Source organism: Gavia stellata, unplaced genomic scaffold (assembly GCF_030936135.1).
Source record: "Gavia stellata isolate bGavSte3 unplaced genomic scaffold, bGavSte3.hap2 HAP2_SCAFFOLD_200, whole genome shotgun sequence".
Taxonomy (NCBI): Eukaryota; Metazoa; Chordata; class Aves; order Gaviiformes; family Gaviidae; genus Gavia; species Gavia stellata.
In genome coordinates this window covers 72,297-86,360 of record NW_026776480.1, presented here as the reverse complement: position 1 = coordinate 86,360, position 14,064 = coordinate 72,297, and the positions used below count along the sequence as shown (strand labels likewise).

At 51.9% G+C, this 14,064-nt stretch overlaps 1 protein-coding gene and 1 non-coding gene across 2 annotated transcripts; one reads left to right on the top strand and one right to left on the bottom strand.

Annotated features, from left to right (window-relative positions):
- Positions 1–643: 643 nt before the first annotated feature.
- Positions 644–1,606, top strand: LOC132321017 (olfactory receptor 14C36-like). Its single transcript, XM_059834625.1, has one exon. The coding sequence runs from the start codon at positions 647–649 to the stop codon at positions 1,604–1,606; it is 960 nt and encodes a 319-aa protein (XP_059690608.1). The 5' UTR covers positions 644–646.
- A 7,565-nt stretch (positions 1,607–9,171) lies between these two features.
- On the bottom strand, positions 9,172–9,245 carry TRNAN-GUU (transfer RNA asparagine (anticodon GUU)). Its single transcript has one exon. It is a non-coding gene; the product is annotated as a tRNA-Asn (tRNA).
- Positions 9,246–14,064: the final 4,819 nt, after the last annotated feature.

The following is a 14,064-nucleotide window of genomic DNA, read 5'->3' as shown; positions in this document are numbered from 1 at the left end:
CCCGGTGTCATAGAAGCAGCTGCTGGCAGGTACAGCTCCAGGTAGATGAGACATGGGCAGGCAAAGGGAGGACAGTGCTAACAGAATAGCCTGGTAGGGCAATGGGAGTACCTCCCTGAACAGCTTTTTCATGCCATGTTTTCAGGCCATGAGTCCCCCCTTGTCAGCCAGACCTCCAGCAGAGCAGATGCTCCTCAGTCTCCGTCTCTCCCTCCCTGGCCATCCCACCCCTGGCAGAAGCACTGACCTATTTCTCCTTGTGTCTCCACTGGTCTGTGCTGCTGCTGTTCTGGTTTTGAGGCTCACTGGGGCTGGGGGTTTCAACTGCAGCTCAGACACTTGCCCTGTGGGTCCTGCCATCCCTTGTAGGAAGATGTCCAAGCCCCCTTCTAACCAGTGGGGCTCTGGGCAATGCAGTGCATGGGGTGGGAAAAAGCTGACTCTCCCTTGAGTACACCCCACCCTTTAGGACATCTGAATGGAAGCTCAAAGCTCTCCATCAAGGTCTTTGTTGTATCTGGGAAGCTAACAGAGAAAACGGGGAGTTCTTAGCTGAATAAAGGCTTTAATTTTGTTCAGAGAAGTCTCCCCTAATTTGTCACTGCCTTTTCCTCCTTGGACAGGTCTCCTGGCCCTGAGGCAGCAAATGTCCAACAGCAGCTCCATCACCCAGTTCCTCCTCCTGGCATTCGCAGACACACGGGAGCTGCAGCTCTTGCACTTCTGGCTCTTCCTGGGCATCTACCTGGCTGCCCTCCTGGGCAACGGCCTCATCATCACCGCCATAGTCTGCGACCACCACCTCCACACCCCCATGTACTTCTTCCTCCTCAACCTCTCCCTCCTCGACCTGGGCTCCATCTCCACCACTCTCCCCAAATCCATGGCCAATTCCCTTTTGGATACCAGGGCCATTTCCTATGCAGCATGTGCTGCCCAGGTCTTTCTGTATGTCTTCTTGATGTCCTCAGAGTTTTATCTCCTCACCATCATGGCCTATGACCGCTACGTTGCCATCTGCAAACCCCTGCACTACGGGACCCTCCTGGGCAGCAGAGCTTGTGTCCACATGGCAGCAGCTGCCTGGGGCAGTTGTTTCCTCTATGCTGTGCTGCACACTGCCAATACATTTTCCATACCCCTCTGCCAAGGCAATGCAGTGGACCAGTTCTTCTGTGAAATCCCCCAGATCCTCAAGCTCTCCTGCTCAGAATCCTACCTCAGTGAGGTTGGGCTTCTTGCGGTTAGTCTCTTAGTAGGATTTGGGTGTTTTGTTTTCATTGTGCTGTCCTACGTGCAGATCTTCAGGGCCGTGCTGAGGATCCCCTCTGAGCAAGGATGCCACAAAGCCTTTTCCACGTGCATCCCTCACCTGGCCGTGGTCTCCCTGTTTGTCAGCACTGTCATGTTTGCCTACCTGAAGCCCCCTTCCATCTCTTCCCCATCCCTGGATCTGGTGATGGCAGTTCTGTACTCGGTGGTGCCCCCAGTGTTGAACCCCCTCATCTACAGCATGAGGAACCAGGAGCTCAAGGATGCCCTGAGGAAAATTCTTTCATGGACATTTTGCTGCAGTCATAAAGTTCCCATTACTCTCCACAAATGACTCCCAAGGCATCCTATTCCAGGCTTGTGTTTTCATTGTCATGATTTTTTTTTTTGATGGCATGATTTTACTGCTTGTGTTCCTCATGTGCCTACAGAAATATTTGGACTTATCCACTGCTAATGAGGAATGAACCTTTTTTTGTGTCACATGGGGCCCCTGTAAATATACGTCTGAGAGTGAGTCAGCGCAGACTCTCTCTTATAGCATCTCTGCAATAAAATGCAATCTCCGCAGTGCCCTGCCTGAACGCTGGGCTCTTCTTCCAAATCTGGTGCCTACAAGAGTCCCAAAGAACTGCTCCCCACGAGGGACTGTTTCTCCTTGGTTTCAGGAGCAAAAAGCTCATTGTGACAGTGTGACCTGTGAGAGAGCAAGGCCTGGCTGGTCAATGGTCACTCCATTCCATACCCAGGGCTGTCCCACAGGTGACATGCAGATGAAGTCCGTAAGGAGGCTGAATGTCAAGCTGCCTGGAGAGCCCAGGGGATCTGCAGGGACAGCATGTGCTTGGGCTGTGAAGGGACTGGAGCCCCACAAAGTGAGAGCTCTCTGCAGATGGAATCCCCCAAAGGAAAAGCATTAAATCCAGGTACCTGCAGGCAAACAAGGACTCTGCAATACCAGGGGAGGCAGTGGGAACCTGTGCGGCACAGCAAAGGGAAGCTGGGGAGTGATTCATGTCCCCGTTAGTGAAGTTAGCTGGATCTAGAGGTACACCTGGACACATCTACAGTCCCTGGAAATGCACCACCATCCCTTCCAACACCTGCCACATCCACAGACCCCGGGGAGGGCGATTAGCAGCAGTGATCCCCAGCTGTCTGGGTCCACTTCCCACCCTGACCAGTATGGCCACGTGGAGTCACCCCACAGGCACCACAGCCCACTGCTCTGCAGAGCAGCACCACCAGCTCAGGGCCTGTGGGGAGCACAGGGAGGGCCATTCAGCACTCTCTAGGTGGGAGATGACCTTTGAAATTCCACCAGCTCTATCCTCCTGTTGTGGTTTGACCCTAGCCAGACACTAAGCACCCCACAGCCACTCACTCACTCCCCCCATGGTGGGATGGGGGAGACAATTGGAAGAGTAAAAGTGAGAATACTCATGGGTTGTGTTAAAGACAGTTTAACAGGTAAAGCAAAACCCATGTACGCAAGCAAAGGAAAACAAGGAATTCATTCACCACTTCCCATTGGCAGGCAGGTGTTCAGCCATCTCCAGGAAAAAGGGCTCCCTCACACATAACGGTTACTTGGGAAGACAAATGCCATAACTCCAAATGTCCCCCCTTTCCTTCTTCTTCCCCCACCCTTATATGCTGAAGCATGACATCATATGGTTTGGGATACCCCTTTGGTCAGTTGGAGTCAGCTGTCCCAGCTGTGTCCTCTCCCAACTTCTCATGCACCCTCAGCCTACTTGCTGGTGGGGTGGTGTGAGGAGCAGAAAAGGCCCTGGCTCTGTGTAAGCACTGCTCAGCGATACAGAAAACAGCCCTGTATCATCAACACTGTTTCCACACAAATCCAAAATGTAGCCCCAGACTCGCTACTATGGAGAAAATCAACTCTAGCCCAGCCAAAACCAGCACACCTCCTCCTGGAATCAGTGTCTATACTGGGGGAATCACAGAATCATGGAATTTTTTGGCTTGGAAAGCACCTTTAAAGATCATCTAGTTCCATCACTCCTGCCATGGGCACGGACATCTCTCACCAGATCAGGTGCCCAAGGCCCCATCCAACCTCAGCTTGAACACTTCCAGGGACAGCGTGTCCACAGTTTCTGTGGGTAACCTGTTGCAGTTTCTCACCACCCTCACCGTAAAGAATTTCCTCCTTATGTCCAATCTAAAGCGACCCTCTTTCAGTTTAAAACTATTGCCCCTTGTCCTGTCACTACAGGCCTTGGTAAAAAGTCTCTTTCCTTCTTTTTTATAAGCCCCCTTTATGCATCGAAAGATTGCAAAAACGTCTCCCTGGAGTCTTCACTTTTGCAGGCTGAGCAACCCCAACTCTCTCAGCCTTTCTCCACAGGAGAGGTGTTCCAGCCCTCTCATCTTTTTCGTGGCCCTCCTCTGGACCCGCTCCAACAGGTCCACATCTTTCTTGTGCTGGGGGCCAACAGGTGGAAGCAGTGCTCCAGCTGGGGTCTCTTGAGGGTGGAGTAGAGGGTGAGAATCACCTTCCTCAACCCGCTGGCCGCGCTGCTTTGGATGCAGCCCAGGATACGATTGGCTTTCTGGACTCAGTGGTGCCTCCAGCATTGAACCCCCTCATCTACAGCCTGAGGAACAAGGAGCTCAAGTTGCCCTGAGGAACCTCATTGGATTTATTTTAGCAGCCAGGGACTGCTTCCCTTTCTGTGTAAATCGCTCCCTATGTGTGTTGTGACAGGCCAAGTCTTTCCTTTGGTGCTTTTTTCTTTTTCTTTTCCACTTGTGATGACATTGTCTACAAGCAAATGTCATCATTCATCACCTCCTACCGACGTATACACCTGCCTTGTGTGACCCAGAGGCTTTGTGTAAACGAGGAGCCAGGCTCTCTCTGTTTTTGAGCAAACTAAATGAACCTGCAGCAACGTCTCTCTCTAAGATCCATCGCCAGCGGAGCAGGATTGAGTGGGAAATGAACACCCGTTTCTGGCTGCACCAGCTCGGGGCAGGCTGCTCTGTCCCTGGGGCAGCAGGAGCAGCCTGAGGACCCCCGGAGCCAGGGCTGTTGTGCTGGCCTGGGGAGAGGGGATGGCATGGAGGGGCTGCAGACCTCTTAGGATCTCCCGGAGAGGAGAGCAGAGGAGCCAGGGTGCCACTGACCTCTGTTTCCCTGTGCAGGGGAGGTGGGAGAGCTTGGACTCAGCTGGGCTTGGCTAGAACGTGCCCAGGAGAGGAAACCATCAGTGTATAGCTCGTCACCATGCCGGGTGAGGGCACACCCCAGTGGGTGTGTGCTGCAGTGCGTGGTCTCATGGAGGGGATGGAGGACATGCAGGTTCAGTTTTGGCCCCTGCAAGGAACTAACCCTGGCAATGGCACAGGCTGGGGGCTGCCTGGCTGGAGAGCAAAGGTCTGTGCAAAAGGTCTTTGATGGTCAGGGATCTGGACAGGAGGCAGCCGTGTGCCCTGAAGCAAGGGGGGCCAACAGTGTCCTGGTCGGTATGACCAGGAGATGAAGGAAAGGGATTACGCAGAACACTGTGTCCAGTTTGGGGATCCCTTGTACAGGGAAAATGTTGGCAAGCTGGAGGAGCTTTAGCAAAGGGCCCCCGAGATGGTCGGGGGCTGGAGTAAAACAATGGGTGTTGGGTGAAAGAGGAGATGTTCAATGTGGAGATAAGGAAAAGATTTTTCACCAAGCTCAGGGCTGGTCCGGGGCAGGGTGGCCATGCGCCCTGTCTGTCCCCCTGCCTGGCATGGGTGGCTGTAACAGAGGTGCCCCCTGAATCAGCACCCAGGTGGATCTCTTTCACCTGCATCACCCCACATTGGACCCCACATTCAACAGCCAAATGCATCAGTTTTACCGGCATCGCCATCTCCCCTGACCCATGGAGTGACAGAGCCAGGGTGGGTCACATTACGTTGTCCTCATGCAACAACGTGGGTGCTGAGATTGGATGCTACGGCGTGGAGATGACCCCACCGAGAAAAGACGTTGTTAAACAGCAGATTTGCAGTGGTGGCCACCGTGTTGGTTTTGCACTGGAGGGCTCCTGTCCGTTTACTGAAAGGATCTGTTCCTACCAAGACATATTTCGTGTTTCAAGCTGCCACTGGCACAGGTCCTTCAAAGTCAGTCTGCAGTCGTGCCCATGGGTTTTCAATACGTTGGTGCTGGACTGGGGCTTTTACTCCAGCGTAATCTGCATTAGGCGGTTCTTACAGCAGCGATCTACATCCTTCTTCATGTTAGGCCACCACTCAGTGTCCTTCACTGTGCTCAGAGTGTTTGCCTTAGCTCATGGATAAACCACATTAGATCTCCTCAAGTATTCCAAGGAACCATCCAATGCTTATTGCCTTTTGCATCTGTGGCATAATAAATATTATTTTCCCTTAAGATGCAGATTGACCTGAGGGGTCTTTCACATTACTCCCCTTCATTTCCCTTGTTCGAAGGGGCTGTTTTCTCAAACTGGGGCAAGCTGATGAGCTCCACCGCAGCCACTTCAATTTTTCAGCCTGAGGTGATCATATATTATTTGTCGAGGGATGTCTGTGGGTGGGAGCAAAGGCTTCCCTCACTCCAACAGTGCAGTACCTTTACACTATAGGTGTGGGACACCTTACAAGGGGAATTCCACACTACTGATTTACTGCAGTCCGTCCAGGAGCTTAAAACCAACCAATGACCTAGACCCTCATCCCGGGATGACATATTTGGGCTGGGTCTTGAGGAAACCAGAGGCCGAGGGGTTAAGACCACTACTCAAAACCACAGCTCTAACGCAGCAGTTGTCAGTTTTCCTGGCACATAAATAATGCTTGAGACGTAAATCCAATGATCTGGTCAACCCTGGATCAGTCTGAACCACCGTACAAACAAGAACATCTTCCACTCTGTGAAGCAAGTGGCAGTATGAAAACTCCCCAAAAGGAGAATTTTTACTCCAGCACTGCAACACAGGGGCGGTGGGTTGACCCCAGCACGCACATAAGCACCCGCACAGCCGCTAGCTCGTTCTCTTCCAGAGGGATGGTGGAGAGAATCAGGAGAGCAAAACTGAGAAAACTCATGGCTTGACATAAAGGAAACTCATTAAGTGAAGCCAAGGGTTTGCAAGCTCTGATGGAAAATCCCTGAGAATACCCTCATCCTTCCCAAGCATCAGCTGAGCTCCAGAGGGGGAAGGGGATTTCCTTGGCCATCCTAAATGACACCAGACCTGTATGTTTAGGGCACCCGAATGCACCTTGTCACATACAGCTCTGGAGCATGCTGAGCTCTGGAGCTGACCAAGCAGAGGAGTGCCCCAGAAGGAGACCCGCGTCTCTCTCTCTCCACTGCATTTACTACAGCCCCAGACACTGCAAGGCTAAGACATGTCCACAGCCCTGCACTGGAGACACCTTATTTATTTTCACTTCTTTAACAGCATTACAAAAAAGCCATGCCACATGCCTGGAGTGCCAAATACAGCTGCCCTCAGCAGGCAAAGACAGCACAGGACCCCCAGGAGAGCCGTGCCCTGTTGGAGCTGGTGTGGGGCAGACAGCCCAGGGCCTGCCAAAGGGGTCTGGTGCCTGTGTGCCATCGCCTGAACATCAATACCACGGCACAGACACAGGGCCCATCCCTTGGCCGTGCCATAGGGCTGGGAGGCCGGTCACACCAGGGTGCACAGCCCTGTACTGGTGTTTTCCACCCTTGACTATTCTCCTCTCTCTGAACCTCTACTCACCTGCCTGATGATATGGAGAGGGAAGATGATGATGGTAACGTCCACAGTGTGGGTGGACCAAAGTCTGCCCACCCCCAGAAACATTCTCTGCATTACCCTGTCCTTCCTGGAGTTTGTCTGGCAAGCCCCAGAGCTCTGCAGAGTTTCTGCAGAGTCACCAGACGTCTCCCTGGACAAGGTATGATTGCCCAGACGTGTTTCTCTGGCCTTGGAGACTGCAGGGCAGTCTGTGGGCACCTCATGTCCTTGTTACGTTAACATCTGTCAAACACTCCAGCATGTCAAGCAGCGTGGGCTCCACGGTCCCTGTTACCATATCTGCCTGTAACGAGTCTGTGCTCAGCCTCGGTGCCACAGATGAGATGCTGCCGCCCAAACGTGCACAGGCAGGAGGAGCTGGAGAACAGACAGGAGGAGCTGGAACCTCACAGCCCTGTGAGTTTTTGGATGAAATGAGATGTAGCGGGACAGCTTGTTCACCTGGGGTGCTGCTGTGGAGGGATACAGGCTCTGCAGAAGAGAGTGGCAGGGAAAGTGAGGGTGGGGGATGCCCCCAGTGTGAAGGGGCAGCTCAGATGTATGGAGCCCTTCCGGGATGGGCGTGCTGGTTTTGGCTGGGGTAGAGATAATTTTGTTCATAGCAGCTAGTCTGGGTGCATGTTTTGGATTTGTGCTGGAAACAGCGTTGCTGAAGCAGGGATGTTTTAGTTACTGCTGAGCAGTGCTGACACAGAGCCAAGGCCTTTTCTGCTTCTCAGACCGCCCCAGCAGCAAGAAGGCTGGGGGTGCACAAAATGTTGGAAGTGGACATAGCCGGGACAGCTGGTCCCAACGGACCAATAGGATATCCCATACCCTATGACGTCATACTTAGCATACAAAGCTGGGGGAAGAAGAAGGAAGAGGGGGGACATTCGGAGCAATGGCATTTATCTTCCCAAGTAACCGTTACGCATGATGGAGCCCTGCTTTCCTGGAGAGGGCTGAACACCTGCCTGATGATGGGAAGTGGTGAATGAATTCCTTGTTTTGCTTTGCTTGCGTACATAGTTTTTGCTTTACCTATTGAACTGTCTTTATCTGAACCCACGAGTTGTCTCACTATTTGTTTTCCTTCCGATTCTCTCCCCCATCCCACCATGGGGGGAGTGAGTGAGCGGTTGTGGGGTGCTTAGTTGCCAGCTGGGGTTAAACCACAACAATGGGTTAGCTTCTGGCATTGAGGATTAGATGAGTCAATAAGGGCGATGTTGTGGTTGCAGTCATGAACCACTCGGTAGCGGTGAGGAAGCAGGAAAAGTCTTCTGTCAGCAACCCAAGGAAGTCTGCAGGTCAATGAGCCAGTTCCTGTGGGGGACTATAATTGCCCTGGCATTCACGCACCAGGCAAAACGAGGTGCAAGCAGTCTGGAGGATCTCGGGACAACTTCTTAACGCAGCTGCCCCATGGGCCAACAAGGGCCCTGGATGCTCACCTGGATCCGGTACTGGCAAACAAGGAAGAGCTGGTCGGGGATGTGATAAGCAGGATAAACAACTCCCATATACACACACTGGAAATGGGAATAAGAGGTAGAGAGCAGAAATGATTTCGGGGCAATACTGCCTAAGGGGTGTTGCCATTAAATGATAACACTCAGAAAGGAGAGAAAAAGTATCATTCTAAAAACTTCTTGCCAGAATATAATGGTGAGAAACGATAACTATCTTGTAAGGGAAGAATGAATGGCAGGAATGACATTAAAGCAATAAAGTTTACCATCATCATCAAGAAGAAGAAGAAATTGGTTTAGAGCATGTTACTGTTACTGGATTTAGTGAAAGTAGAAATAAGGCAAATTACTGGGTGGGTGGAGCCCAGCTGGCAGCTAAGCCCCCACCCCGCTCCTCGCTCACACCCCCCCCACTCTGAGGTGGAAGGGCAAAGTGAGAAAACACTCATGGGTCAAGACAAAGACAATTTAAGAGGTGAAGCAAAGCTGCGTGCGCAAGCAAGGCAGAATAAGGAATTCCCATCAGTTTGCTTTCCTTCCTCTGCCTTTGCTGAGGGGCTGAATAGCCTCCTCTTTGTATAGCAGCATAGCACGGTTTGGGTTGGAAGGCACCTTAAAGGTCATCTAGTTCCAACCCCCTCGACATGGGCAGGGAAAGGGGAACCCGTCCCTGGGTGGGCTCGAACCACCAGCCTTTCGGTTAACAGCCGAACGCGCTCCCCGATTGCGCCACAGAGACTCCCAAAGTGAGCTACCTAGTGCTGCCCATCGGCAGGCAGATGTTTGGCCGTTTCCAGGGAAGCTGAGCTTCATCACGCTTAATGGTGGCTTGGGAAGAGAAACACCATAACCCTGAAGGTCCTTCCTTCGTCCTTCTTTCCCTGAGCACCGGACCTCCCCTCCAACAGCATTTCTGGCAGCAGCCCTGTCTCATTCCCTGCCCGCGGCAGACCATCCATCCGCAACACAAAGGTGGGCACCAGAGGAACTCCTCCTGGAGCATTGCACAAGCGCTTAGACCTCCAAGAGCACAGAGGTGCCTCGGGGAGGTCCTTCCCTTACCAAGGTGTGCATCCTCAACCGGTGTGTTTAGGATGGGTGAATGGTGACTGGAGAAACAGTCATCCCCTGAGGATGAGACAGAAAGCCTTGAGAGATTCTTAGCTCCTCAGTTAGTGATTAGGTCGTGATTGACGGTGTGTAGGGATGCAAGAGAGGGTGGAGGGAACTCGGCAAGAAGCAAGGTGATGGTTGAGGGCTTTAGCAAATCCTTCCAAGCGTGTGTGAGCCCAGAAGTCAAAAGCTGTTGGTTGATGCCTGTGGGTGGAGGGAAAATAGCCCTGCCCTGGGAATGTGGCCGAAGGTCCCTGCACAGAGGAGAGGTTTCCATCACGTGTGCGTGCCTCAACCTGGGAGATGGGGAATGCCCGCTGCTGGTGGGTGGCTGGGCAGTGCCCACCAAGCCCCATGAGATGACCTTCCTCTCTTCCTCTCCTTCACTCCCCACACTCGGATGGACCTCAGGAAGCCTTTTGTTTCTTCAGAGGCTGGTTCATTCTTTCAGTATCTGCAGTTCAGGAACTTGGCACCAGAGGGCTCATTAACATGCAAAATGCCCTGAGGAACCAAGTCTCCCTGCATAATTCTCCCTAAGGCTTCAAGTCTTGTGTGGCTGATTTGAGAGGTTCTGGGAATGTAGCCAAACTGGGAAGATTTCAGTAATAAATATCAAAAAAACAGGATTTCTTCTCCTACCAGTTTTCTTTCTTTTTCTGCTTACAGCACAAGTGATATCAGCCTTCCTCAATTCCCAATGATCCCGAGTGTCTCCTGATGGAGTCTGAATATGGAGGAAAAAGTAAGATGCTTTCTGTACCACACTCTGTGGGCAAATGCTGTCCCCCCACCTCCCACACACCCTGCATTTCTGTCACCAACCACCTGGGACTTGCATCATGCTTTCTCAAATCTAAGCTCTTCCCACTAAATTCTGCAGCTGAAGGTGCCTTTGCACCAGTTCCCACCTGCTTCATTTGGAGAACCAGCTGTGCGAAGTCTCAGAAGGATGTTTCGTACTTGCCAAGAAAAAAAAAAAAAGGAAAGAAAAGAAAGGAATAGCTCAATAAAAAAATAAAACGCATTCCTCAGCTGCATAGGAAGTCGCAGTGGCCTCCACTGAAGTCCACTTCCCACAGTGGGTAACCTGAGTGGAACACCTTCAGTGAGATACATAGGAAAGGACAGGTAGGAACATAATTCAGGACTTGGCTAAAGGGACCATCAGGCAGGCTGCAGAAAGGTGAGAAGGGGTCAGTTTAAGCGGGACATGTGGAAAGATGTGAAAGAGTAGTGAGAGTCAATGCAGAGGGGGATCAGTATTTCTTCTCCTGAACGTACTATAGGGGCTGGAAATGTCCCTGTTGGCATCATGGCATCATGTCACCCACATAAATTGGAGTGATTTACATGTATGGGGCTTTATTTATCAAAGACCCCATCCATGGGTCAGTGTCTTGAGACACGACAGCTGTGAGCTGCAACTGCCTTGGGCAGAACTTGTCCTGGGACCAAATTTCTTGCTCCCTGCTTGGTAATAGCACTGACCAGCCATCTGCCAGGCAGATGTGGGCTCCCAGCGAGCTCCACCCACCCGAGCCTTGCACAAGGACCTGGATTCAAGGAGGACGGCTGTGCCTGAGGGAGGCCTTCCCCTCACATGCAAGTCTTTCCTAAATTGGAATTTTGGGATCCATGGATGCTGAATGGAGAGACATGGCCATTTCTGGAAAGGGGGGATGGAAAGCTCTGCTGGGAAACCTGTCTGCTGCCTGGTGCAGGTCCAGGGTCTAATCCTCCACGGATACATGTGTTGTTCAGGAAGCTGTCCTGAACCAGATACTAACCCCGAGAACATGGGGTACATCTCACCCAGGAACCCAACCTTTCCTTTTTGCTTTTCCAGGAAGTTCTCAAACCAGAACATTGGCTTTCCTCATTGGTCTCCAATGGTGCTTGATTTTTATTATTAATGGCATCATTACAGATGCAAGACATCATAACAGCTTTTCAGAGAATCACCGAACCGGTGGTCTAGGAACATGTTCAGAAGCCTTTTAAATATCTCCACAGGTGAAGACTCCACAACCTCCTGGGGGAAACCTGTGCCAGTGCTTGGTCAAACTTACACTTAAATAAATAAAAAAAATGTGTTTCCTGACATTCATATGGAGCCCCTGTGTTTCAGTTTGTGCCCATTGTCTCTGGTCATGTCACTGGGCACCACTGGGAAGAGCCTGGCTCCAGACTCTCTCCACCCTCCCTTCAGGTATTTATGTACTTGGTAAGATCCTCCCTGAGCCTTCTCTTCCCCAGGATGAACAGGCCCAGCTCTCTCAGCCTCTTCCCCTAGGAGAGATGCTCCGGTCCCTTCATCAGCATTGTGGCCCTTTGTTGGACTCTCTCCAGTATGTCCATGTCTCTCCTGTACTGAGGAGCCCAGAAATGGTCTCCAGGCGTGGCCTCACCAGCACTGAGGAGAGGGGAAGGATCACCTCCTTTGACCTGCTGACAATACTTTACCTACTGCAGCCCAGGATAACAGTCACCATCTTTCCCACAAGGGCACATTGCTGGCTCATGTTCAATGTGGTGTCCACCAGGACCCCCAGGGCCTTTTCTGCCAAGCTGCTTTCCAGATGGCAGACCCAGCACAGACTGGTGCATGGGGTTCTTCCTTGCCAGGGGCAGGACTTGGCAATTGTCCTTGTTGAACTCCATGAGGTTCCTGGCAGCCCATTTATCCAGCCTGTGGAGGTTCCTCTGGATGGCAGCACAACCCCCCGGTGTATCACAGAATCACAGAACCACAGAATCATTAAGTTTGGAAAAGACCTATAAGATCATCAAGTCCAACCATCAACCCAACACCACCATGCCCACTAAACCATGTCCTACAATGCATTGTCTACATGTTTTTTGAACACCTCCAGTGATGGTGAATCCACCACCTCCCTGGGCAGCCTGTTCCAATGTTTGACCACTCTCTCAGCGAAGAAGTTTTTCTAAATATCCAGCCTAAACCAACCCTGGTGCAACTTGAGGCCATCTCCTCTCATTCTATTGCTAGTTCAATGGGAGAAGAGACCAACACCCACCTCACCACAACGTCCTTTTCGGTAATTGTAGAGAGTGATATGGTCTCCCCTCAGCCTCCTCTTCTCCAGACTGAACAACCCCAGTTCCCTCAGTTGCTCCTCATCAGACTTGTGCTCCAGACCCCTCACCAGCTTCGTTGTCCTTCTCTGGACATGCTCCAGCACCTCAATGTCTTTCTTGTAGTGAGTGGCCCAAAACTGAACACAGTATTCGAGGTGTGGCCTCACTAGCGCTGAGTACAGGGGCACGATCACTTCCCTCCTCCTGCTGGCCACACTATATCTGATCCAGGCCAGGATGCCGTTGGCCTTCTTGGCCACCTGGGCACACGGCTGGCTCATATTCAGCCGGCTGTCGATCAACACCCCCAGGGCCTTTTCCACCAGGCAGCTTTCCAGACACTCTTCCCCAAGCCTGTAGCACTGCATGGGGTTGTTGTGACCCAAGTGCAGGACCCGGCACTTGGCCTTATTGAACCTCATACAATTGGCCTTGGTCCATCCACCCAGCCTGTCCAGATCCCTCTGCAGAGCCTTCCTACCCTCAAGCAGATCAACACTCCCGCCCAACTTGGTGTCATCTGCAAACTTACTGAGGGAGCACTCAATGCGCTCACCCAGATCATCGATAAAGGTATTAAACAAGACCGCCCCGAAAATGAGCCCTGGGGGACTCCGCTTGTGACCAGCCACCAATGGGATTTAACTCCATTCATCACAACTCTCTGGGCTCGGCCGCCCACCCAGTTTTACACCCAGCAAAGAGTGCACCTGTCTAAGCCATGAGCTGCCAGCTTCTCCAGGAGAATACTGTGGGGGACAGTGTCGAAGGCTTTACTGAAGTCCAGGTAGACAATGTCAACAGCCTTTCCCTCATCCACTAGGTGGGTCACCTGGTCATAGAAGGAGGTCAGGTTGGTCAAGCAGGACCTGCCTTTCATAAACCCGTGGCTGGCTGGGCCTGATCCCTTTCTTCTCCTGCACAAGCCCTGTGAGCGCCCTCAAGATGAAGCTCTCCATAACGTCCCGCGGCACAAGAGCTCAGGCTGACAGGCCTGTAGTTCCCTGGATCCTCCTTCCAGCCATTCTTGCAGATGGGTGTCACATTGGCAAGCCTCCAGTTGTCTGGGACCTCCCCTGTTAACCAGAACTGTTAATAAATGATGGAGAGTGGTGATAAATGATGGAGAGTGGTGATAAAAGATGGAGAGTAACAGCTACTCCTCCCAGTTTGGTGTCATCAACTAACCTGCTGAGGGTAAACTCTGCCCCATCATCTACATCATTCATGAAGATTTTGAGCAGGATTGGACCCAGTACTGAACGTCAGGGTACACTGCTAGTTAGTGGCCTCCAACTAGACTTTGTGTCACTGATCACCACTCTTTGGGCCCAGCTGTTCAG